At 41.6% G+C, this 27,079-nt stretch overlaps 1 protein-coding gene across 3 annotated transcripts in view; it reads right to left on the reverse strand.

The window, feature by feature from the left end:
* The window catches only part of TMEM266 (transmembrane protein 266), a 59,862-nt gene that overhangs the window by 20,373 nt on the left and 12,410 nt on the right, over positions 1 to 27,079 (reverse strand). Inside the window, exons 5-9 of one of the 3 annotated variants that reach the window (XM_027698130.1) lie at positions 23,883 to 24,037; positions 19,270 to 19,343; positions 9,770 to 9,826; positions 7,863 to 8,001; positions 6,272 to 6,387 (exon numbers count right to left, since the gene is read on the reverse strand). In XM_027698130.1, coding sequence (XP_027553931.1) covers positions 6,272 to 6,387; positions 7,863 to 8,001; positions 9,770 to 9,826; positions 19,270 to 19,343; positions 23,883 to 24,037 — 541 coding nt within the window. The remainder of the gene's footprint in view (positions 1 to 6,271; positions 6,388 to 7,862; positions 8,002 to 9,769; positions 9,827 to 19,269; positions 19,344 to 23,882; positions 24,038 to 27,079) is intronic. The other 2 variants (XM_027698131.1, XM_027698132.1) reach the window with 2 other exon arrangements.

Below are 27,079 nucleotides of genomic sequence, written 5' to 3' on the forward strand. Positions count from 1 at the left end.
GACGGGGACACCGCGGGGACGGGGACACCGCGGGGACGGGGACACCGGGAATGGGCACCAATGGCACCCTGACAGGGACACTGCCCCGACAGGGACACCACACTGACAGGGACACGGGGACCGGGCACCAATAGCACCCTGACAGAGACACCACAGTGACAGGGACAACGGGACTGGGCACTGATGGCATCCTGACATGGACACCGCCCTGACAGGGACATCACCTTGACAAAGACACTGGGACCAGGCACCGATGGTACCCTGACAGGGACACTGGGACCAGGCACCGATGGTACCCTGACAGGGACACTGAGACTGGGCACTAATGGCACACTGTCAGTGACACTGGAAACTGGGGACTACTGTCACGCTGTCAGTGACACTGGAACTTCGGCACTAATGTCACACTATCAGTGACACTGGGACCCAGCCTGGAAAACGTGGCACTACTGTCACACTGCCACAGACATTGGAACCTGGGCTGGATACCCTGGCACTAATGTCACACCCTGTCAAAGACACTGGGACCTGAGCCTTGCCTCCTGCACTGCTGAGGGTGAGAGGTGCATGCAGCACTTGCAACTTTTTAGTTGGTCCGTGATCCCTCCATTCCTGAGCTAAAAACACAACCCACGTGCTTGGGGGTTTTCAGCTTTTAACACTGAGATCTTTCAGCTGGTCTCAAATCCAGAACTGAACAGGAGACTGTCAAAAGCAGATAGGAGGATCAAATTCCTGGGCACAATAAAGCAGCCCAGTGCTCTGGACTTTGGCATCAAGTGCAAGGTAACAGCACACAGATGTTCCAAGGTAACAGCAGAGACTGATGTTGCCTACAAACCCACGCAGCTGCAGCTGGTTAACACAGGCTCTCCCTTCCACTTTTCCATTACCTCAGATGCTGAGCTTCCAGATCCCATTCATGTTTGCCCTGAAGTCTATGTGGTCATTAAAACAGTGGAAAGCTGGAATTAAATAGTCGTGTGTGTAACTGTCATTTTTTATATTGACAGAGAAGAGGGTTTTCATTGTACAAATGGTGGTGTCTCACTCCCACGTTGACTGTTCCTCCTGCAAAGTGCTCCATACAACATGTTGCACAGAGATGCAGAACCCTGACTCTGTTACAAACACACAGCTCTTGCCTGTTCAAAAAAGGACTCTATGGGATAGAAAATCACCATTTACCACAAAGACTGATTTAATAAAATGAAAGGACATTCAATAAAGTTAAACAAAGACCAGATTTTTGTTCATAAAAGGCACAGATCTACTTAGGACATCAGTTCTATGTTAATTGTTTCTTGACAGTTATCCCAAGATCTTGCAGAAGCTGGAATACAGTTTTAGCCACTAAAACCAAACCCCTACAAACAAAGGTTAAATCTAAGGGGGTGTTTCTTATGGGTGAAATGCAACGAGAGGCCGCATGAGCAAATTAGGTTGGAGGTGCTTATATCTATTGAACATTAGATTGAACACTGACCTCAGGCAGTTCTAATGTGTAAAAGAGCTAATGAGATTGCTCTGACTGCATGTCAGGCAGTCCAGGGCAGCTTAAATCAATCATTAAAAGGTATAAAATATAACAGTCTTTTTAAGTAAAAAATTCTGGGCCAAGTTAAACACATGAAATTTCTATTTGCAGTAGGAGCTGATGTAGCTCTCTGAGTGCACACCTGGGCCCCTCCAACACCGAGTCCTGCAGGAGAGCTGGACTGAGGAGACCATGGTTCCTCTTTTCAGGTGGACAGACCATCCCCTCCCTCAGCCTGTAAGGCGGGATGCATATTATGCATACCATGAGGGGACAAAAAAAAGGGGGAAAAAGGCATATAAACGCATATACATGCTTTGATACCAGCTCTGCGTAAGAACCTTGTAAATCTCACGGAGGCCAGTGAGCAAAAAATGCTGTTGTGTGGAAGATACTTTGTTGTGATCAAGGAGACTAAGGTAAACCACCTCCTGACTGGTGATAATCACAGAGCACTGGTCCACTTGAGGCTGCTACTGACTCTATTTATCAGGACACCTATGATATTCATCATCTTTAATTACATATACTTTGGTGGGTATTTCTCAGTAAGTTCCAACATACTTTGCAATGGAAAAAATATATTTGAAGACTTCATAGAATCACAGCTGAAACGGACCCATGAAGGGTCATCTAGTCCAACACCCTGCTTAAAGCCAGTCCATTTAGCTCAGGTTCCCAAAAGCCTGTCCTCTCAAATTTTGACTATCTCCAAGGCTGTATGGATGTGGCACAGCCTCCCTGGCAATCTGCTCCAGTGCTTGACCATTCTCATAGGGAAAATGTTTGTTGTTATATTTAATAGGAATTTTGCACATTCCATGCTTGTGTACAGTGCACCTCTGAGAACTGCCTGGGTACACCCTGCCATGAGGGAGCTGAGGACAGCAATGAAGGTGTAAGACACGTGGCTAATGTGAAAATACACTTATTACCAAGAAAAAGGGAGAAACAGACTGTCTCATAGAAGAATGAGTAACCAGACTGACAGACATGAAGAGGAAGTTCATCAATGGTAAATTTACCCTACCACTTTCAAAATCTGCTCTATGTCATTTTGTAGCATAAATTCAGCAATACTTTGTCAGGAAACAAACCAGAAAGAATGATGGGCACTCCTGTGCACTTCCTCACTCCAACAATGCATTAGTGATTATTTCTAAGCAGGTAAATTGACAGACCTACCCAGAGCTCTAGATAATATCTCAGTTTACATTCCTGATTTTATAAAGTGTGCCACCCATCCTATCTGATATTTCACAGCATGCATGGAAGACTCAGAAAGGGACTTAGCAGTGAATCATATAGTATTTCCCTTTAATGGTCTAGCAACAGAGCATGATTGACATAGTTTCAGAGAGATCAATGAACATTTTAGCCAGAAGCTTACTTGTGTCTAATGCAGGAGCAATAACTTTGCTCAATTCTATTAGTGCTGTCTGTACAGAATGCCCTGCCCTAAAACTCATCTGCCACTGGGATACAATCCAATGTTTATTTCCATTAGTTTAGCCATTGTTGGTAACAATAAAAATCAGGAGACAGTTGCAAACTAATGATTTACGGGCAGAATGAAACACGGGATGACCTTGGCTGCCTTCCATCCACCAAGAAAATGACTGGTAGTTAGAAATAAATTAAAATTATTGCAAAAGGATAACATAAGTTATTTCTCCGATAGGTAATTTTACCAGCTAAATAGCCCTGTCATTAAAATAGCAGCTGTTGTACAAATTATATTCCAAGATAAAAAAAGAAATTACAGCTTCCATAGTTGTTGCAGCTTTAAGAATGATGAAAAACCCAATTCTATAGGAGTCGACAGAAAAGGAGCTCTTGTGATAAGGCTGAACACAGAGTCTTGGCTGGACTGTGCTCAGCTGAATTACTCTTAGGAAAGTTAAGCAGAAAAGATCAAGTAAGTAGATCTATTATCAGAAATAAAATTCCTTTACAGGTGATTCCAGAGGAAAAAACCAATCTTCCCTGACTGGGATTTGTAGTTAATGAAACTTTAGAAATTTGTTTTGCAATTTATGTTACTCTGACAAAACAAAACCAAACACTCCGTGCATAATTTTTGATAGTGACTGCACTGTGACTTCTTTTCCTTTTACCTTTCCCATTTTTAGTAATCCTTGTTACTGTGGTTGTTAATGTTTCTCATATTTTGTGATCTCCTGTACAGTTTTCCAGTATTTTTTGCCTTGACTGCCCTCATGCTCCACTCCTGTTTAATGATCTCTTTTTTGGCCAATGGAGAATAAATAAAATGGCAATCTATTCAAACAGTTGCAGTGGGGTACTACAGAGAACAAAGTGGTGGTCCGTGCAACTATGATTTATAAAATATATTCTGGTTTTCAGATGTATGGCCAGCCAAAAATCCACATCTGGAAAGAGTTTTCACATTTGCAAAAGTACATCTCCAATGTCAGTCAGGAATGGAAATGTACTTACAGTTGTGATACCCTGTCACTGGTCAAAATATACAACTGACAAAAGAAATTCAAAAAGATGAAGGGAGGTTGCATCTTTCCTGCTTTTTCCACGAACAAGCAATCCTTTAAAAAGGTCAGGAAAGATGATCAAACGAAAAAGCAAAAACCTGGCAGAATTTTAGACATTAAATACCATTAGGAGCCATTTCTCCCATCAGATGCTGTACACAATGTTAATGTGAATATTATAATGCTGACAACTTGTTCTTGACTGAATTATGAAGCTAATAATTCACAAATAAAGGATGCAGTACTTGTGTCAATGTCTACTGTTGCTAACTGTAGTGAATCAGTACATTTACCTGATATTATACAGCTGAGGCATTTGTTTGGCAGCAAGTCAGGCCAGAAAGAAGGATTAGCATGCTGTCATTTTTCTGTACACCATATTTTTCCATAGCTGATGACACTTGAAAGCTACAAGAGAACCTGCCCTGTTTTCTCAGATTTACTCCTCTCCCAGTGCAGTATTTCTTTGTGTTTGATGCACAGGTTGTTGCAACCATCAGAGCTCTGATTAGGGCTACTCTGCTCAGACATTTGGCAAGCCAGGCTCAGAATGGAGAGCAGCAAGGGCAGCTCCTGAACCTCACCTGGGATAATGAGCCCACCTCTACTCCAAGACTATGAAATAATAACACCACAAATTGTTTAGAGAGTGTTATCTGGCTGCATAACACAGTTCCTAAAAATTAATGTTCTAAAATTTATGATTGTAAAGAACTTCAGTATGGTCTGACAGACAAAATACTGTACTGGGACTCAAGAAATCACTGATTTGCTTAACGTGTTTGACCAAAGGATAATCTCTCCCCTTTAAAATGGGGTATATACCATTTACCTGCTAATTTCACAATTAGACAGAACCCTGAATTACTAAATATCATTGTGCAAAGGTGTCAAGAAGAGAACTGCAGTTTTGCCACTGAAGACAATTTACATAGTTGGAAGTAACTAATTTTTGGCAATTTTGTCGAGCCTGAGGTTTAGAAATTTGTTATGCTTAATGTGAGACTCTCAAAAATGATACACTGTCAACAGGTCTTCCTAATTTGTCACACAGACAGGGCAACTCACCACCACACCAAGAGTTCATTGCAGAATCTTAGGCTGAGATCCAGGAGACCTCGAACTAAATCTAAGAACACAGTTGGGGACCTGAATATTGATTGATGATTTGACAAGAACTTTAGGGTTCCTCTGGAAAAGATGGGCACCTTAATCTCTGCTTCAGATTATGCCCCTTTTGGGGCAGTTGGTCTGTTCTGGGACAAGCTGCTTCTCCTGTCTGCACAGGCCCTTCAGCTTTTTGACTGACTGAGCTGCTCAGACTTACAGGTCTCCCCATTTTGTATTTGAAAGGTACCTACCACAAGCCAGGCGTGGGAGTTGAAGCTAGAAATGTCCAGGATTTATTTGAACATCTATCTCATAGTTATCCCTACAACTGAAACAAGAAGTAAATCACCTGGGGGCTCACTGTGTTGTGGTTTGATGGTCACCTGAACACTTGCTTATCCCGAGCCTCAACATCCATCCCTGGCTCCTACTTTAACACAAATTAGTCAAGAACTCGTTTGCATGAGACAAACTGCAAAAACTCCTGGCTCATGGCCCAAACAATGGTTTTACACCTTTTTCATGTAGATATATTTGAGATATTTTAAGCTTCACCTTTCCTTACCTCATAACTGCATCACTGAACATTTAGGGGCCTGGGAAGAGCCTTAAATCTTGACTCGCTTCCAGGAACTAGAAGCTTCTCTTGCAACATTTTGAGCTTGCCAAGAGTCTCTCACTAACCTACAGGGAAGCTGCCCTCTGCATTTAAAACAGGGAGATTAATTAGTTTTTAACTGCATATAATTTTCCTAGGAATACAGCCTTAACACAGCTGCAGTCTCCAACAATGGCAGTGCCTTTTGCATGTTCTCAGTACCGTGTCAAGCGAGCTGTACTCACTCAATAAATTACACACTGGAACCGTTCATTTGCTGTTCCTCATATTTGTTTTCCTCACCTTAAAGAACACAAGCCCAGCAGCAGAGGCAGCCGACTGCTGCTTGACAAACACCACGCTGACAATGTCCTGGCTGCAGCCAATGCCTCCTTAGCACTGAGACCTGTCACCCTACAACAGAAGTCCCAGTGGTACTCCTCAAACCAGCAGTACATGAACTGTTTGATTTGCCTTGACAAGCTATGCGTAAATAAAGACATAACTGAACTTTACCCCTTGTTCTTGGCAGATCTGGGTTAGTCTTTCCAGCTGCTCATCTTGAATAACCTTTGCCTTCTCATATTGCTGAATCATCATCTCCATCTCCACTTTCACTGGAAGGACATACGCTGGAAAACACAAACAACACTTAAAGCAACCCAGCTGTGATTTGGTTTTTTATCAGAGAGAAAACCTTTACAGGCCAAAGAACATCACCCTTTTCCCTTGCATCCAGAGAACTAGAGTATTTCTAATAGAAACAGCAAGGGTACTTTTTCCAGGGAAGGATTTCTAACATGAGAAATGCAAGGACTAGATCTTGTTTAGTCAGATCTCCCTTTGCCTGGACGAGCTGAAATAGATGCTGCATGCTCTTCCTAGCTCCTGTGGCACTAACATAGATCTTTCCCAGTGTTTACCACAGATTTCCTGAATTGCTGGGTAGGAGGATTTTCTCTTTAGAGTCAAGACCCATCCCCTCTAAACCTGAACAGCATGGCTCCCTCAGGAAAAGAACTATTCCAGAACCCTAAGCATTTAATTCCTAGACTTTGCGGTAAGAAATAAATCCTTAATGGAAACACCAGACTAAGAAGGGTATTTTTAAAAAACAAAAAAGGCATTTATCTTCTAGCTTTGCAAGCTACAGACTAGTTTTCAATAGGTCTTCTGAATGCCTCTAGAAATTTTGCTCCTGTCGTAACTATGGCAAACTCAGACTGAACAGAATAACTGTTCGATACATGCTGCAATCCTTGATGTTCTCTGAAGTTACACAAGATCCCAAACTTTTCTTGTATGCTTCAATCAGAGGGCTATGACCCGTCCTCAACTCTGAATACAAAGTTTCCTGGGCATTTAAACCCAAAATAATAACTTGACTTTGATCTTTCACACATGAGCAAAGTGACCCTTGATTTATTCCCTTTTCACTTCTTTTCCCTGACACAAAGCACCAAAGTCCTTGTTGCTTCCAGGCACAGCCACAGACTCTGCTCTCTGCAACCTTGACTTGCTGGGGCTTTATTGTCTCCCCTGGTGCCTCCCCACAGAGGTCTGTGCAAAACACCACCAATACACACTTCATTATCATGCTGTAGAGCACACCAGCACTGCAGAGAGCACCTTCAGCTGGGAACCCCCATGGTAAGAAAAGGCTGCTGGAATCTGACCTAAAACTTGTATTACTGCCAAGAACTTGGAAAAGAAAGTCCCAAGATGGAGCTGGCTGTATGGTTATGGGGAGGGTGCAGCAAATATCAGAAAAGCAGATTGGAAGCAATTATTTTGCAGAATCAGGAATGACATCTGGTGGCAAGAGGCATGAAGCAGGTCAGGGCATCTGGTTTACAGGACAGGGGATGGGATGGTGCCTAACAGCAAAACAAACCCCTGGATTATAAAGGCTCCCAGGGAGCAGGAGATGCAGCCATGATCTTGGGACCTACTCTCCCTCATGGGAATCGTAACTCTCTTCTGTCCAGTGCTAGCAAAATGTAAGAGAAAGGAGAATGACAGAAACAGCAATCTTTCTGTATTTTTAAAATCTCTTTTCCCAGCCTGCCAGGTAATGCTTGGAGTCACAAACTGAGTCACCACTCACCATCAATGATCCTCTTCACTCTCCATATCCGCAGGGTGATAATTAGGCTGATAGCATCCCACGGGCTGCTGGGGCCATTAGCCACTGTTGAGGCCACCATTGGTGCCAAGGACAAGATTATGACAGCACCATCAAACACCTAGAGAGAAATCACTTTATTTCAAACCTTTCCTTAAAATCATATCCCTGCCATTCCTCCTGAGAATCCTGAAGGACTCCCTCTTTGCCTAAAAGAAATGCAATTATGGTACGTATTTGAAAGGCATATGAGAGGTGGCCAAGACCCAGCCAGGCTGGATCCTGTTTAGGTAGCACAACAGAACTCCTCAGTGCTTTTTATGAGGTGAGGAGAGATAAACTGTTGTAGCAGGGCAAGGAGAGAGAAAGGTATTTGGAAATACTGGCCAAGATCCCCAAGGAGAAGTGGTAGCCTAAATGCTATTACAGCCAAAGAGTTTTATCATCATTGGTATTTATTACCTGTTACTTGGCATAATGTCATCCAAAAAAAAAAAAAAAAGGATGCAGTCCCTGTCCATAGATCTTACTGTCTAAATGAAGAGATCAAGAAGACAAGTAGAAAAAGATGGAGCAAAGAGACTTGATGGCTCTTGGCCACATCCTGACTACACAACACGTGTGCATCTAGACAGAAAGACTGCCTGCTCTCATTTTTATGGGGCAGAGAGGTTTTCAAGGATTCTGACAACTGGGACCATTCAGAATGATTCATATGACATTGGTTACATTGGGATTAGATCAGAAAAAGCAATTGTGCAAAGCATTAGACAGAAATGAGCTAGTAAATACATTTCAGAGCAAACTGGCAATAGAGTTGTGTCTGTCCCACACTGGCCTAGCAGGGTAGAAGAGAATACCATGTTCCCATTCCTACTGAGAACCCTTCCCTGCTGCCAAAGACCACTGATTAATGGTTTGCATAAGGAGGCAGGACATAGATTTTTATAAGAATTATGTATTTGGAATTGTGCATAACAATTCAGTGTATTGAAAAGAAACATTCCTTACTGCTGCCACTTCATGGGCAGTAAACAGTATCACTCTATTCCAAATTATCAAAATGAATTTTCAGAAACTGCTGCATTTAGCCTTAATAATAAGAGTCTGTGAATCAACAATTTAAGTTTCACTTCAGTTTTTTAGCAAAACAACTTAAAAGGTTTACAACTTTATTACAAAAGTGTGCAAGCCTCTAGACTTGCTTAAGCTCCAAGAACACCCAGATTTTCTTCTGGTACATCCTGTACAGTATTAGTTTATCAGACAGTATCAAGAAGGAGGTTTTAATTTTCCTGATCTCCAGATTTGTGCTCAAGATTATGTGTCACTTATAACACATGCATTTCCTTATCTGTCTATGCACATTCTACCTAATTTTTAATTTGAGGTACAAATTCCATATCATTCCATATCATAATTCAATTCAATTAAAAGAAATTTCACAATAAAAATAGGGGTTTTGCCAAACCAGTACTTTCTATCAGAAAACTACATACAATTTTTCAACCAGTTCTAATTTAATTGATCACGGGAACAGGGATACACAACTCACGTGACAATTTTTACTCCTCTTGCTCATTATCCCAGGGTAGCAGCATCACCAGACTAGCACAGCTCAAGAACAAAATAAATACACACAAAGAGCAAGAATGCCACAATCCCTCCCTTCATAAAACATTTTCAAATATTGCACTCTCCCGAGTCTCTCACAGACAAAGAGACTCCATCACACAAACTAGGGATACTTGCATATAAGATGAGTGTGTGTATTTATCTGCCTAAAAGAGACTGTATTGCATCAGGTTAATAACAAAGTCACCCAAGGCAGTTCTTCAAAGTCTTACTGGGTCTGCCTAGAAAACAGTACCAAGAGTCAGAGTTCTTACCTCTATTTTGTTTTCAATGTAATCCCATATGCCAAGGACCACAATCCTCAAAATAGTCTAGTAAAACAGATTAGGGGGAAAAAGATGATGAATGTTATTGTAATTTTAGATAAACATTTAAGCCCTTTATTCATTTAGGGAATCATTTTTTGTCTTATTTAAGCATTATGCATTTCTTATAAATAATAATGAGGCTCTAGAAATAGCTTCTGTATTATCCAAGCAGGCACTGTTTTCCAACCACTATATTGACTCAGTGAAACCTCCATGAACAAGCTCCAAGTTGAAATGTTCATCAATCTTTCCCATCCTCCTAAAAATCTGCTTTCAGATTTGTGTGATTAGATTACCAACCCTCCCCACACTGCCCCCCAACCCAAGCCTACATAAGATCAACTGTGGGGCCTCCTCAGTTAGAATGGGGGAAGATTCTCTTCTCTGGCCATCTTTGATATGCCAGTGATTACTTATTTTCTAAGAGAAGAGACACTGTCCTCTCCTGATGCCTAAAAATACTAACATGTCATCAGTCTGAAGAGCAGATGCTCTTATCTGGAGTACAGGACAGTTGTCTTATTATAAGATCCCAGAAAGTCATAGGATAAGGGAGAAAAATATCTCTGTGATCCTCCTCTATGAAGCAAAACAGCTATAAGTAGCCTCAATAGCCAGAAAAAGGAATAAAGAAAGAACACAGAATGAACCAATGGTGAATTCCCATTAAAAAAAAATCCAATGGCACCTTTCCTTATTTTTAACCTGGCTTTCAGAAGACACAATAAACGAAAAAATCAATCAGTCAACTCATGATTGAAATTGAACTCACATAAAAGCATAACTGGTAGGGATGTTTTCTGCCAACAGCAACACCAAGGTCAGATTTTGATAGACATGACAGACATGATGAGTGCACCTGCAGATGTGAACCTTGCAAAGACCACCAAAATGCTACTTTCTCCCTTAAAGAACAGCATAAGGACTGAGGGCTCAGCAGGCCTATGTTTGAGGGGTAACCATGCCAAGAACTGCGCAGAAAAAAGTGACTCCTCTTCATTACAAATACAACTCTTCATTACAAAGCAACTCTGAATTTATGCCAAACATACCAGCACTAACTAATTGCAGAACAACACTGAATTTTTCAGTGCTGTTCCAATGCATGGTTTTGCCAAACCCCACGAGCCCAATTGCCTCATTTGGCCTGGGATGACTGTGTTGAGTTCTCTCTTGGCACTCCAAACCTGTGTAACAGCACTTAATCCTGTTTTGCAGAGGGAGACTGCTGTGGGGAATATGGTGCTTCCAGAGCCCAGCCTCCTACCATCAGAGAGCAAGAGAATGAACCAGGCAACACTTAGTCAGAAATGGTGTATGCAAAAGCACTGGCCAAGTCTGGCTGAGAAACAGGGTCACCAGCCAGAAGAAAAAATGCAGCTCTCTCTTTCCTCTACAAAAAATTATGAGACTCTACGTAGACAGCAAGAACTGCCAATGTTTGCTCCTCCTAAACCCAACATTTTACTTCCAAAGCATTTTACAAATGCAGCATAGGAATAAGGCTGACATCCCTTTCCATGTTAACATCTACTCTCGAGGTTTATTTGCTTTGTGGAGGGAGAGATGCACAACAGCAGCTGCTCAAATCCCTTCATGACCCCAGACTGGCCAGCATGATGTGATGTAATGTAGGTGTAAGTGTACGTGCTGCTGACCAGCCAAGGCACTCCTGCAGCCCCAAAGTCGAGTCTGAACACTGCCAGACAAAGCATCCCTGCTCCTCTGTCAGCACCTCCCTCACTCCCCACTGAGAAGCTGCACAAAATACTCAAGTCCAAGTTACCCATGAACCTGTAAGTTCAGCTGTGTTAGTTAACCAGGGATCCACCACAGCAAGGCAGCCCTGGGGAGACACGTGAGGAAAAGCAGAGCCTTCTAGAAAGCTTGGGATGCCACCCTTCCTACAGCCACACTGATGAGGGCACGGGGAGATCTGGCTCATTCTCTGCCAGGCCTAGGCAGGGTTTATGAAGTGCTAGGTCAGTGAGCAACTAACTACAGGATGGCTGAACACTTAACACCTTCAAAGAAACTGAGGGTGAAAACCTTTCTTCCTTTGGACAGGTGTGCGCAAAGGGATTTTCACTGAAATAAGGCATATCTGCACAAAGGAAACAGAAACACCATCTCACAACCCTAAATATGATTTAATATGGGACTGTTGAGGGAACACAAAATCGGATTTGCCTTTCTGCCTTTTTAATTCCTCACTGCAGTGTTTAAATCAGACTGTGCTACTGTCACATCAGTGGGTCTGAGCAGCTCCAAGGGCTGGCAGCTGGCACAAATATTGTCATTTGTAGTCTGTTGCTATGAGTCAGCACACGTCAGCAGTGACTGGAAGTCTACTTGGCAGTCATTTAATGCAGAATTGGTTGTTGGTGCTACCTCTGATAGAGAGGTCTCCTCCCAACACATGCCTTGCTGATTAGCACCGTGGCTCCCAGCTAGAGCAGACATATTGCAGGAAGGTGAGTGTAAGGGTGGAATGAGCCCAGCTCCCCATCCGAGAGAGACTCTGCAGAACAAGCTGGGCACAACTTGGGGGGGAGCTGAGAAAACATTTGTTCTGTATGGGAGGTCTCAAAGCCACTGTTAAAAGCCCTCCCATCACCAGTGAAGTGGCAAAAGCCATGGAAGGCAGCCTGTCCTTGGTTCCCCGAGGAAGTCCCATGAGTGAGTCCCACAGGTGCCCCGGGGTGGCTGCCCCTGCCCACCCTGCCCAGCACAGCTCCAAACCAGCCCTGGCTGTCCCCACGCTGCCTCTCTGTGCACAGGCTACTAAATAACACCCACTGCTGCTGCCCAACTCTTACCCAGAGCAGGCTGAATCAAGCAAATCTGGGCATATCCCTGATTGCTCAGTATAATAAATACTTTGACTGCAACGAAAACATTGGTATTACTTATAGACAACATTTTCGTGTTTTTCCAAAAGCCATCAAAAATATGTTTCAAACAAATAAATATAGTGCATTTGCTTGTATACTGTCTCTGTACAGAACTTAAAAAAAATGAGAACCTGTAGCAGAATCTGAAAAAAACAGAGACAGAAATTAATAATCCAGGAAACTTCCTATGCACTGTACAAGGACCAAACTGAAAAAAGCACATGAATTAAAAGAGAATTGCAACTGTAACATCCATCACAGACAAAACAAATGTTACTCACGACTCTACCATTTGTAGGCACAAGAATCTACAAGAAATAGGGAAAAAATGAAGCAGCACTGCTGTTTCCTACTGATGTGCAGGCATTTTTCAGCACTGTAGCAAATGCACACACATAGTTTTGCATTACACTACAGGCATTCTGCATTTTTGAACACAAAGATTTGAAAAAAACCCATTAAGTATCAATGTGAGCACTTTTCTGTTAAAGGCCACTGCCAGCTTGGTTTTTTGTACTTGAAAAAGAAGGCTTTAACATTTTTGGACTGGAAATCTTTTAATTAGAAAGCCCTTAACACATACATTTCTTAGTTGTATCAGAAATGCATTGTTTGGTTTCTGCTAAAAGCTAAATTATTACATAAAAGTCTGTCCAGTGCACCAATAAAAGGTAAATGACTGAACAGTTCTATTTACTTCTTTAAGTTGGAGTAAACCCAGGTAAAATTTTAAACCACTTTTCAGACAGAAATGCAATTTCAGAATTGACAGTGTCTCTTGGTGACACACAGTCGTTTGCATGACGTGAACTGTCTGCAGTGAAGTTGTGATGGACTGGGTGATGCTGCAGGTTTACTCTCTAATTTTGTAGGGAAACTTGGCCAAGTCCTTTGCTTGGCTGTGTGAATTCCCACAATCTGCATGAGTTAGCTACATTTGTCAGCTGACTGCATAGTAGATTAGGTAATTTTAAGTACTTTTCTGCTTGTACAGTTAATATACAATTTCCTACTCAGTGAGTCACCGTGTCCAATTCACCTGCAGAGTGAAGAAATCAGAAATCACAAGGTGGCAGCACAGGAGGAGAAGCTGGTCCAGCAGGGTTTGGCAAAGGAGGGCAACTCTGCATTTTGAGATGGGGTAGTGGTTGTACAAGAGAGAGACAGGATGGAGAAGGGCGGAAAGGATTTTCCTTCCACTGTCACAAATCTAATCTATCTGCTACAGAGGTTCCAGAAACTCTGCAGATTAAGCTTCTTCCCTTTTGGATATATCTCATAAGACCAAATATTTATTGAAAGCTTTTCCAGAACACCGTGTACCCAATCTGTAATTTATAACCCCCTTTATTTGGGTCACTCCACAGAGGCCTTAGCTCACCCAGTCATTAAAAGAATCTTCTTTTGCCATCTTCTGGTGTGCCTGTCCTGAGCTACAGCATTAGCTGTCCCAGCACACGCTGCCCCCAGGCCACCAGAGCCCAGGGGAACGTGCTGGCACATTTAAACCAACACAGTCCTTGTGTTTGCAGGGCACAGGCACCCTCCTCACACAGCTTCTCTTCAATCAGGGCTCTGAAATGAAATGTGGACCTGCTGAGCTCACCTCACCATCACCAGCACAAACCACTCCCTGTGCCTGCACAGGGCTCTGGGCTCTATCAGCACACGTGGTCACACAGAAAGAGTAAGTGCCAAGGTTTGGAGGCACTAACAGACACAAACCCAGTTTATTCTCTCACTAACACTACCAGGATATCACGTAGTATCCAAATGCACCTTTGCACAAACACTGCAGTTCTATTTGTTCTTTTGTTCTCCCACAATATTCGTTCTCCAAATATGAAGAAAAACAGTGAGTTTTCAACTGACAATTCTGAACAGATGTATTTTCAGGAACAGAAATGGTTTCCCAGAGACTCAACATACTACCACAGACACAGGCTGGGCAGAGAACTGGCCTTGCAACATAAGTTCCCTCTGGGCACAGTCACACCAGCACTGATGCTTATCTCTGAAACACTGGTGTAGGAGGTGCTGCAGGGCCACTATCCAGAGATGAAAGCACAGATGAAGCACTGATAGAGCACACCCTAAGTCAGGTACACCCTTGGAAATGAAATGGGCAGACTGGTATTTCAGGCACATGTCTAGCTAGGTTCCTGGAACTCTAAAGAATCACTTTCTCTGGTAACTATTTGTTTGAGAAGCAAGAAAAGTGGTTAGGAATGAAATTTCCCAGTATATTAAATATTTTTTTTACACACTAGCAAAGAAGGAAGCTTTATACCTTTATAAATTTATTATATTACCTTTATAAATTATATTAATACACAAAATCCCTATCTTTGTTCCTAGCCCCCACTAATCAATCCATTTAAAAACCAAAACATACACAACCAGCAGTGCAGTGCATTTATGCACCATAAGAAAAGCTGTGTACATGGAATAAAAATAAACATCCAGAAGAGAAGCCACAGTTCATAGAAGAATTATAGAATTAACAGAAAATTATTATCTTTCTGCTCAGCTCTTTGAAGCTCACAAAAAACGTAACCAAAGTAACATAATTGTTTTCTCTAACATAAAATTATGAATTTGTTATGGGAAAGACATTATTTACTTAGTTCTGTCATTTGGAATGTTTTTCCCTTTTAACAGAACTCTCACAGCAGAGCCTTCCTTCAGAAGCTTTACTCCTTTCGAGGGTTGGTGTTAACAAGCAGCAAAGTGCTGGGATACTATGAACACTTCCTTTTATCACACAGGATGAGGAAAGCCTTGGAGTTTTTTCCTCCTGAAAGTAAAAACCTAAAATGCACCTGTGAGCCACAGCTAATGAAACATTCTTTATCAGCTCGGATCCCAGACTTTACTCCACTTAAGAACTCGTTTCTTGGACACGGATGCAGGACAAAAGCAGTGATTCTGTGCTGGCCTAACCTTCAGCACATCAAGGCTCAGTTACTCCCAGGGAAACACTCCAGTGCTGAAAGCAAGCAGAATGCCTGAGTGCTTGGCTGACCGAAGCACATACAGAGCAATGCAAACAACTAATACCAAGGAACTCAATTCTTGCACGCAAACAGTCTCATTGATCCGAGTGGAGAAGCAGAACTGAACAACAGCTACAGAATCACGTATTTGTGGCAATGGGATAAGACTATTAAAACACAAGCAGACTCCAATCCACTTACCAAAACACTGTGACATTCCCCATCTTCCTTTTCTCAGCCAACTATTACCAAGGCTGAATTTGCCCTCTTGATAGGGTGTAACCCCGGCCTTGCCTTGCTGTTGATACTGGGATTTCCCCCCCAGTGTCTTTCTCTTCTCTTCTGTCTTAACATCTGGGTAACATTTCGTGCACAGACAAATCATAGTGATGTATGTAAACAGAGACAAACATACACAATCATCACCACTAGTAAATCCTGTTCAAATACTCGGAAAAAAGCAAACAGAGCTGATGTGCACTTCACTTGAATAAGGATATTTTAATGCTGGAAAGTCACAGACAGTGACAGGGAATATAAAATTAACTGAGTGCCTTTAAGGCTTGTGGCTATAACACAGGGATAGGGAGAGCAGGAAGATGCTGGGAAAGTAGCTACTCAATTTTTTTGGCAGCTGTTCTGGTGGCATTTGCCAGCTGCTGGCATGTTTGTGCCCTTCATTTTAACCAAGCAGAAAGGCAGTGCCTGTTTAACTCCAACACCATTGGAATGCAACTACTTGCAATGCTATGAGAGCACCACCTTCAATCAGTTGTATTCTTCCAAAACATTCAGATTTTGTGCTGAAAGTTTTCTGGTTTTTAACAAGTCTTTTACAACTCTGTATTGTTTGTTCTCTGAAGGATTGTGTACCCACACATAAAACTAATGGGAATCAAAGCACAGAATAAACAATAAACATCCAAACTTGGGACATGGTACTTGCTATGGAAACAACCTTTTCTGAACACCAGAAACCCTGAAGCCTTGCTTTGAGGAAAAAAAAGCACTGTCTGAAGGACTAATCAATCCCCAGCAGTTGCCTGTTATATCCAGGCAAACTAATTAAACCTGCCCATCTCTGGAAAATCATCCTGGCATGAACAGTCACAGACGGCAAAATATCACTGTAACACATGATCTTCTCAACAAATGATCCCAAAGACAGCTGACTTTGCTAGGGGAATCAGAGAGAAAAAAAATCCACTGAAGGGACCAAAGAAGTAAATAACATGAAGGTGGATGGGGAAAAAAAAGTGACTTGCATTTTTTGCAGTTATTTTGTAACCTCTTGGAAAAAAAAAGTTTTTTATTTGGATGACAGAAAATTAAATCTCTGTTTTCCCTCTCCTGAGACACAATTCAACATGAACAGATGTGGTATTGCTTATTAAACCAACCTGGCACAAGGCCAAGCCCAGCAGGAAAGGTACATCTGAGATACCTTCCAGATTGGTGGTCTCTGAAGCACATCCAGTTGCTCTGTGGAGCCACCTCTGTTGTTTTAACCCAGGACTCTGAGCCACAAAATGAACCCAGCTCCAAAAATCTACCCTCCTCTGTTCACCTCAATGGCTGCCTTGTGGCCTCCTTTTTCTTTGCTCTAAATTCAAACCATAACCAAATAGGCGAAGGAAGATACATTGGAAGACAGAAACAGATAATAAACTGAGTGATAAGAGGTTTATAATAAATGAGAACAGCAAGTAGACAAAGCAGTTCCAAATACCTAATAGAGAGAGGAGAAAAGCCAACACAGCTCCAAAATGAGGATGGTGAGTCAGGGAACCTGTTTTGGCCCTGTGAAGTATTTCTGTTACTGTTTTCCTGTAAAATACTTTGGAACCAGTTCATCCACTTATAAGGGCACTCTGTCTCAGCAGAACTGAAACAACTAATCCTTCCTTGAGAGAGATGAGTACAGGCCTTGAGGATCTGCCTACACTGCCACAAACAGGCAAACAACAGCTGAGCTCTGGAAGGGATTTGGGAGCAGGGCACTGCATCAGGGTGTGAGCAGAGTGGGTGGTGGTGCAAGTGAATGAAAACAGAACCTGAGACTACAGAGCAAGGGAATTGAGGATCACAGGAGAAGTTTTTTGGTGAAACAAGCTCCAGAAAGCAAAGCAAAGCAGGTGAGGGTGGTTGTGCAGCCCTGCTCTAGCAGCAGTTACAAGCTGGTCCTGCTGGGAAGCTCAGGGTTACAGGGAGCTCCAGGGTGCTAATGCTGGGGGAGAGAGGAAAGTATTTCTTGGCAGGGAATGGACACCATCTAACAAACCTGAGCCTTTGGGAATTAGGATGTGCAACTCACAGAGGAAAGACTGCAAAAAAATTTAATTGTTGAGATTCTTTTCAGACAGTTTGCATGGAACCTACAACCCACAATCCCCATCGGAGGGTGGGGACAGTAATGGCACCTATTTGGGTAACTGCAGCACCAGAAGGCTCAGATGAAGAGCAGCCAGAGACCCCTGCCTGCTATCAAACAATCCTTTTAGAAAGCACCCACTGACAACACCAGCTAAAAAAAAAAACCATGGGTAGAAATACAAAGATATATGTAAATAAATGTATTTCATTAAGAGCACCGTGGAAATAAGCAATGTATGAATTCAACACAAGTGATCCAACAAATCATTTGCAGATATCACAGCTTTTTATGTTCTGATTTTTTTTTTGTAACCTTCATCTAAATTTACCATTTAGTAAAGACTTTCACATCTGTCTGGATGATAATATTTTCTCCTATAGAACCAGAAAAAATATTTTTAAATATTTAAGTCCAAGCTGTCTTCCAACTTAACAAACATAAAAGTTGTTTTTGTGACAAGTAACATATTATGACCTGAAAAATAGCCATAAAAGCATTCTGGAGTATTTCAGGAGCAGTCTAAAAGTCTCAATACCAACGACTTTTTTTTGGAATAAAGTTGAAAACTCTAACAGATCATCCCACTTTGGTCATTTGTTACATCATGACTACAGCCTTTTCCAACACATACATTCATACACATTTTGGCCCAGAAATTCACCATTTGTTTCATTCTCTTACTGGGTCTATATGCAGCAACCTGGAACACCTAAACTACCTAGATAAATTGTGAGAGGGCATAATGCCATTCCCAAAACAGAACTTTTTGTAAAAAAACTCCCGTGGTTCTTTATTCTCGAAGAATGTGTCTTAATCCTGTGCCTTATACCCAGTGACACTGATAACAAATGGATGAAACTAGTCCTGTCCAGTGCCTGTAGTGATTCTGAGATAATTATTTCTTTCTGCAGCTTTCCAATTATAATTTGTAAGACAGTATCTTCCACATTTCCTTACCAATTCTAGGCAAATGACAAACAGTGCTAATCTATACTGCATTTTTTAGTTTGTTGCATAGGAACAGCAACAGTACATTTATTTGGTTGGGTTTTTTTTTTCTTAACATGCACCATGCTACATTTATTTACAGTCATATTACTGTTAAAACTCTTGCTAATTCCAGTGACAACATAAAAATACTTTGAAGTTCTGTATGTGGTGAAAGACTTTGGTTATACATACCTCTGAAAAGAAAACAGAGAGGATGACTAGGCTGATCCAGTGAATTACTCCTGCAAACTGTGAAGCACTTGAAACTGCAATTAACACAATACAATGAAGGGTCATTATAGTAGCAAAGTGCAACTTAGGTTTAATATAATTAGAACTTCCACAACTTACACATGGCAAAGTTTGCTTTCTTAAATTTTGTAATGGAAGTACCAGAAGGAGGATGGGATGCAATGGGACATGGAACTCCAGCCCTGCCAGCTGCTCACCCTAATTCAGGCAGCTCTTCACTGGAGCATTTACAGGTAACTGTGCTGGTAAGCAATGACACACTCAGGCCTTGGGTGCTCAGTCACCTCTCCATGCTCTCACCCCATGCACTGCTTTAGCTCGGGATTTGTGACTAAATCCTGCACACCTAAAAATCCAGAGTTAGGATTCAGTAAGGAAACAGAATGCTCTACTATTGCCACATTACTCCTTGTATTCAGTCTTTGACAATTCAGCTCAGATGATCAGTATTTGTCTGGAACAGGTGCTTAAAACTAGTGCTCAAAATGGGCTCCAAACACATTTCATGCTGACAGAAGAGTGCAGAAGGCTGACAGCGTCCCGTATCTGAACTGCTGGCAACTCCTACTCTCAAGGGAATGAAGAGAAAACATCCTCTCCTTACTTCAGGGTATCTGTGAGTCTACCATCTCCACAGCAGACAGACCAACCCAGCCTGTGTGGTTTGCAGTGCCAAAGAATGGCTGTGTGACAGCCAAGGGTAAGGCAATTGATGGCTGTGTGCACAGAGAGGCAAGGCTGTGGGTTGTGTCCCAAGAACACATAGGGGACACGCTAAATAAAGCATTTTATTTTTAAATCAAAATCGATTAAAATGGGAAGCAGAGGAGAGGGATGTAGGAGGAAATCAGGATACAAATAAAATTGTGAGTATGGGCTGCCACTGGAACTCTCACTGTTGAGGCTCTTCTGGGGCTTGATGAGAAAATGTTTGCTGTGGTGCAGCACAGGAACTACTTGATGAAACAAATAGGCAAAATATAATATATTTAACTTTCCCAAGGCAGTGGAAACCGGTTGGATGTTGTTTTTCCAGCAGTGTGGACTGACCTACAAGGCTCCAGCTGCCCCCCAGTGGAAAAAAAAGATACAGCAACCAGAATTTGCAGAGAAAACCCATTTCCGATGCCACACTGAGCACTAACTGTGCTGCACGCCCTGCCAGACAGGGGGCAATCAAATTGCCAGTAAAACAGTACACCTGAAAAAGCCTTCCAAACAAGCAGCTTTTGTACAGGAATTGAATCAGCAGCCCATACACAGAATCTGGATATTTGCCTATTCCAAAACACTCCCTTTAAAAAATGCTGTGAAAAGCTACAAAACCAGAAGGGGCTTCTCCAAGAGTTGCTCATTCCTGCTCTGTGGTGGTTTGGGTACATCACTGGGATTCAGTTTGAGGCAAAGCACCTAAGCTATTCAGCTTTTACTTTAATCTGGAACACAGTTTCACATTTGTTGAACTTCTAATTTTTTTTCCCCCCTAAAAGCTAGAAGCCAAAAAGTTTTGCTTTGCTTCACATTTTTCTTGTCTGGTGCTACAGGGAAGAACTGAATGCAAATCCAGGCGCTTTTTAGTCATGAAGAAGGATAAAGAATAAATCAGTATAAAATGCAGAGTACAGCCAAACTCAGTTCACCTCCTCCCCCTTTCCCTCACTTTCACATCTCCTCAAAATGTATATCCAGAGCTGAGGGATGAAGGATACACCCTGACAAACCCCAAGTGACCATCACAGAAGCCTGTACTACCAGCACCTGCTCTCAATGGCTGTTCCTGAGGGTGGTTTCCTGGCAGACACCCACTGCAGGGAGTTGGGAGCCCTGAAGCCCCTCTTTCTTTCTGAAGCACTGCTGCACCAGCACCTGTGTTTCCTCTGACAGTTCTGCATGGACTCAGCCAGGGCCCAGATCCAGCAACCAAAATGACAGGAGTGGAGCTTCTCAGTCTCAGGGCCCTCAGGGAGGCCTGATGCCTGTTACAGATACCCCTGCTGCAGCTCACTGCAGGAGGAGGGCAATACTAAGATAATTTCCTGAGTTGCTTTCCCCTTCTGAGGTTTAGGGTTGGAAACTGCCACAATCCTCTTTATTTTTTTTTTAAATGAGGTGCAAGTGAGTTAATATACATCTATTTCTGCATTTGCAGAACATCACAAGCTGTTGAGATGTTATTTTGTTAACGCTTGTGAGCAGCTTTGAAGACAGAATTAAAAAAGCAGATTGTAGGACAGAGACTTATTATAATAAACAAGACCTATTATGTGTCCCCTGCTTTCTGGGGTTTCTAATTCTGGTATGAATATGCTTTGTGATAAAATACCTTATAAGGTCTCTGTACTTTTCATGTGTGTGACCCACAGTTTGCAAATGTGGTGTCCATCTCTGAAACCAGCAGCTTTGTGCACTGTGCAACCAAAGATTGCACTGAAACTATGGAGGAAAATGATGCTCTAAAAATGTCACAGCTAAAGAAAACACCAAGGTTTCTTTTGTCGCATTTTTTTTAATAAAGGGAGGCTTCCTAAGGAATTACAGTCTATAATGTGGATTAGCAGTTGTTATTACGAACAAAATCGGCAGTGATGTGCTGTGACATACCCTAATGTACTGGTTGATTTTATATAGAACAAGGAATCCTTTAAAACTGTAATTACATTTTTGAAAAACATAATTATGGCCTAATGGCTATTCAAAAACTTAATGTAAGTGACACATATGGCATATATGGCACAACTGCAATACTTACAATATCAGCCCCACCGAGACAGCCTTTATCTGACTTAAAACAAGGTAAAAGGTATTGAAACAAGGCAAGGACAAAAGGCCTGATGGGATGATTCATTAGTTAAAATGTAAAGTAGCAACACAAGTGGAATGGGTCCTTCCTCAGGTGCTGAGAAAATCCACACAGGCAGGGGCCACCCCTGAACAGGGAAGTCACCTGGCCCAGCCAAACACCCACAGCTCATGCACAAGGTGTAAGCTGCACAGCTTTTAAGTGTCACATGCACCAGACACACAGAGGAGGAAGGATTCCTAAAATAAAGCCTTCTTTAGAAAATGCTTCAGAAAATACATGGTAAGAAAACAGGTGCTTCCAGAGGAGAGTGTCCAAAACTTTTCAAACTCTACGAGAAATCAACAAAACCAATTTTTAAACTCTCTGGCTCTACAGGGAGTGACAATTCCCTACATCAACAAAAAGATGTGACACCTCAATAAATATTGTTGAAAGCCTCTTCCTCATTAATTTCTTAAGGACTTACACCCATAATTAGCATTCCTGACTTTTTTGAAAGCAGCAGACTTGTCCAAATGCTGAGCTTCCTCATCCAAAATGGGAAGTGACCAGAGACTACACAACATAACTGGAACGGAGTGGCCATGTCAGAACAGCGTGTGCAGCATGGACAGACAGGTGTAAATGGTGAGCAACAGTGTGGGGTGACAGCTCAGCCATTTATTCATCTCATAGAGTGTGTGAAATGGCTGCAATTATCAACAAAGTCCCCTAAAATAATCTTAATACAATTGCAATACCTAAATCTTTGCTCTGCTACAATCAATTGACAAATCACAACAGCAAAAGGACTTCAACAGAATAAAAATTTGGTTTGTTCAGTCTAAAGTTGCCACAGAAGAAGATACCAGGCCATGACTCTTTTGTGCTACGTGTTCTTGCATTTATGGGATTGTCTGAACCCCAACTGCCATTTCAGCACATTTGAGATTGTATGGAGATGGCAGAGGCTGCTCCTCAACATTCAGCAGAGGCAAAAGTGTAGCTGGTATTTGTGTTCATGTCAACTTTGTACCATAAAAGAAAAAAGGAGGGAAAAAAAAAGAAAAAAGGGGTGGAATGCAGGAAAAGAGCAGAAGGGGAAAAAGAAGATGAATTAGGAAGCAAAACAGAAGCATTAAAATTTCCACTGTGGAACCTGCGTAGAGTGAATTCAGATAAAGCAAAACTCCACTTAAGCTATTATTTGACTCACAGTGTATCAGCAAAGTAGAATGAAAATCTGCATCGTTTCAGTGGATTACAAGCTAGAAAACTGTAATTTCAATTCCTATCCACCTCAGCAGAAGTAAATTAGTAATAGAAGTAGCACCAAATCCCCTGGTATGTTCATCACTTCTGTCTACCCACATGTGATAAACATCAGACATTAACGAGGCACAGATTTTTTTCTGTGCATATGTAGCATGTCTGTAAGAGACAGACCTTTTCAAGTACTAATGACAGCACATGTGAACCTCTGCATGTACACTCTGCTTGTATCCTTTGAAAATTTGTCCTATACTGAATTTGTTAGTTGATCTGAATTTGGTCAGCAAAATAAGGAAGAGACTGACTTCACTGTACCAGGGTTCCACAAAAACACATTTCTTACCTAACCTAGTAATAATTTAAATGGTAGGAAAAAAAATCCCCACCATCCTCCCCCCTTCAAAAACCTCCCAGCAAGTTAAGCCTTTATTTTATCAAAATTAAAAAAAAAGAAAAAGGAAAAAAAAAAAGAAAAAGAAAAAAAAATCCTCCTACTCACACTGGAGAAGCTTTATATCTATTAGGAGTTCCAGAGTCAGAAGAATCACCACCAATACTACACAGGCTACCAGGAAACTGTTGAGACTTGCACTGAGCAAAAATACCTGCCACACAGCTGCTCGTCTCCCACAGCACGGTTTTAGCCAGTTAGATCTAAAGAAATAAAATTAAGGGAAAAACAAGAAAAGAAAAGAAAAGAAGAAGAAGTGAAAAAGGAAAAGAGCTAAAGAGCAGTGAACTCAAAATTACAAGTTCTGCTGTTATGGATACACTCAGCAATAATGCACAAAGACTTTGCAAAATTCACTTTCACTGGTTTCCTGACCAAGAAAAACACATAAAAAACCCCTTTCCCCTGGGGATCTTGTGTGTCTCCCCAGCTCTGCACTGCACTGGTGTTCAAGTGCCTTCAATGCACGGAGTGATGCAGCCCTAATTATCACACACACATTTCCACTTTCTTCCTGTCTGCCCAGTTTCCACGTGCTCTCACTTTGATAGGCACGCTGCATTCCCTTCTCTGTGAGCACCAAGGCACAGCAGGGCTCTGCTATTCATAAGTTAATGATGGTTTTTTTAAAGAATTTCTCTGCTGTTGAATTTTATGGTCGTTCACCTTTATCCCTGCTCTATGAGACGGATCTGACAAGGGCAGCCAAATTTGGTTTGCAACAATCAGCCCACGACATCGTGGAAAGGAGCAATAGGAATCTGGAAACCACCAAAGAATGATTCCACAGCTACACCTGCAGCAGCAAAGGCACACACCTGGCTAAGTGTCAAGCCTCTGACCAAGGCTCTCTCACTTGCCTATTTGTCTGACTCTCACCAATCTGTTCGTGGATCAGGCCGAAAATTACTTTCCTGGAGTTTGGGGTAACACAGTTTTGGGGACAACATGTACCAGGGACTGCTCCCAAACCTAGTTCAGATGACATCAGCTTGTTTTAGAGGAAAAATAAGGTTTAGGCAGGATGCAGTTAGGAGGAGGCTCCGAGGACCAGAACTCTGGACGGAGGTTGATGGATCCGTAAAGGTTGCACTAATGCAGATACAAAATTACAAAGTGGCTGCTAAAAAAAATTTATTTTTCTTTTGAAAGTATTGGTAACAAGAATACCAGTAGCATGGACTTCAGAAGCATAAAGTCCATCCTGATACTTTTTTCCTCCTAAACCACCCGCACCCCTCCAGTTTCAATTTGATACATATAATTTCTCATCAGAGTGCTCTCAGTGTTCCTGCCCTGGCTCACCTCAGGAAGTTCTGGTGGGGTATTGCCTGACACTTCAGATTTTCCAAGCACTGTAAATACACTTTAGGTAATGAAAAGCTGACATGATTTATTGACTAGGCTTAAAAAGCTGCAAGCACACAAGTGTGGTGCAGTAACCCCACCGAACTAAAATGACGATACACAGAAAGCAGTGGTATAGAAGAAGATGGGATGGTACTGATCAACTCCAAATAAACAGCTCTAGACTCAATAACTCCTGTTATAATCAAACACTTGGAAAAACATCACAAAATGTTCTCTGACGTACCCACACTCAGAGATGAGGGAGAAAGTGATGCCAAGCAGTGCTCAGAGACTTGACACTTTCAAGCAGCTTCTCAGAATTAAGCACATCAACACTTGCCGTCAGATTGCCTGATTACCTGACTGTGAAAGGCCTCCTCAATTGACTCTTAAAACTTCAGAGATCTGACAAGTGTTACTATCAGGAACTTGCCCTTAGGTTAAACTTTGTTATGCCTCAAGCCTGAATACCGAATGCACTACGTTTTAAATGGGTAGTTTTAAAACATAAGTCAAAATAAAAAAGGCATTGGGATAGGGCCTTTTTTCCAATTTGATCTTTTAACGGATTTTATTTTACATCACCTCAAAATAGGTCAACTTGTTTTTAATGCAACTACGATTTTGGGCTTGGGGGTTTTTTTTTAGATTTTCTAAAACAACAAGGGGGCATGGCCCTGTTTAAACAGAACAAGCTTTAGTTTGATTCTCCTCTTACATTTATCTTCCCTATTCCACAAGTCCCGTTATCCAGCATTTTAATGTTGCAGGGCAGCTTTTCCTATTCTCAGAATGATCAGTAGAGGGCCCAAGTACAATGCTTTAAAAGCTCTATACAGTCAAGATTTTCAAATATACAAACTGTACCCGTAAAAATAAACCAAAAGTTTATTATATAAACGATTACATACAGCCATGATAATCATTACTCAAGCTATTAATTACTTACAGAATCCTAAAGCACACAGAGTTATTCTCTCTGTTCAGTGTTATCGTTCAGTATTAATAACACTGATTCTTAAAAGCTCCTGAATGAAACTATGAGCTTACAACTGCAAAAAGCAATCAGCTTAAGAGGTCAACAGCAGCTCACCTGCATGTTTACACCCAGATTTCACTCTAAAAGGGGCCCTGTGTGGTTTTTTTCCTGGGTGCTGCTTAGCTACTTCTAACTCCTGATACTTCTCTTCCCTGCTACTTCTACACTCCTGTACAGTCCAGTCCTGATCTTGTCTTGGGTTGCTGGTTTTTTTTTATTTTTACTTCTTACCTCTTGTAAAGGATGGACATAAATAACAAAAGGAACTATAATCCAACTAGAAATATATTTTACATAAACCTGTTGACCTGCTAACCACACTGACTCCTAATACACAAATCTCCTCATCTCTTCAACCCTGTAACCTGTTTAGTAGAGTAGTACTAATTTCTCCCTTCTGAGGTGTTGATTTTTCATCAACAGATGAAAAATCCAGTTTTGGAGAAAACCAGATCCCTACCAGAATTAGTGTGGGTTAAACTTACCTTCCAAATTCTGGCCATTTCACCTGTGACCCTGCAAAGCTGCACTTTAAATTTAAAGCTCAGATTAGAAATGTACCTACACAGATTTTTCAAAAAAAAAAGCCAAAATCCCCAGAACTTACAGAGCTCTTCATAAATTTATGAGATTACACACCAACCACAGACAAGGAAAACACCTTTTCCCTTACTTCAGACAAAAATGAGAAAAAAACACAATTTCCCCCACCCTCCAAAAAAAAAAAAACCAACATCAAAAAACCTCAAACCAATAAAATAGTCCTCAATTTTGTTGAGAGAACAAGCACACATTCTCCTGGTGTCCTGACTGTGTTTGCTTGAATCCACAGACAAGCATGACTTAGGAGAACTTT

The sequence above is a fragment of the Neopelma chrysocephalum genome, unplaced genomic scaffold (genome assembly GCF_003984885.1).
Source record: "Neopelma chrysocephalum unplaced genomic scaffold, ASM398488v2 Primary Assembly neopelma1_124, whole genome shotgun sequence".
NCBI classification, from domain to species: Eukaryota; Metazoa; Chordata; class Aves; order Passeriformes; family Pipridae; genus Neopelma; species Neopelma chrysocephalum.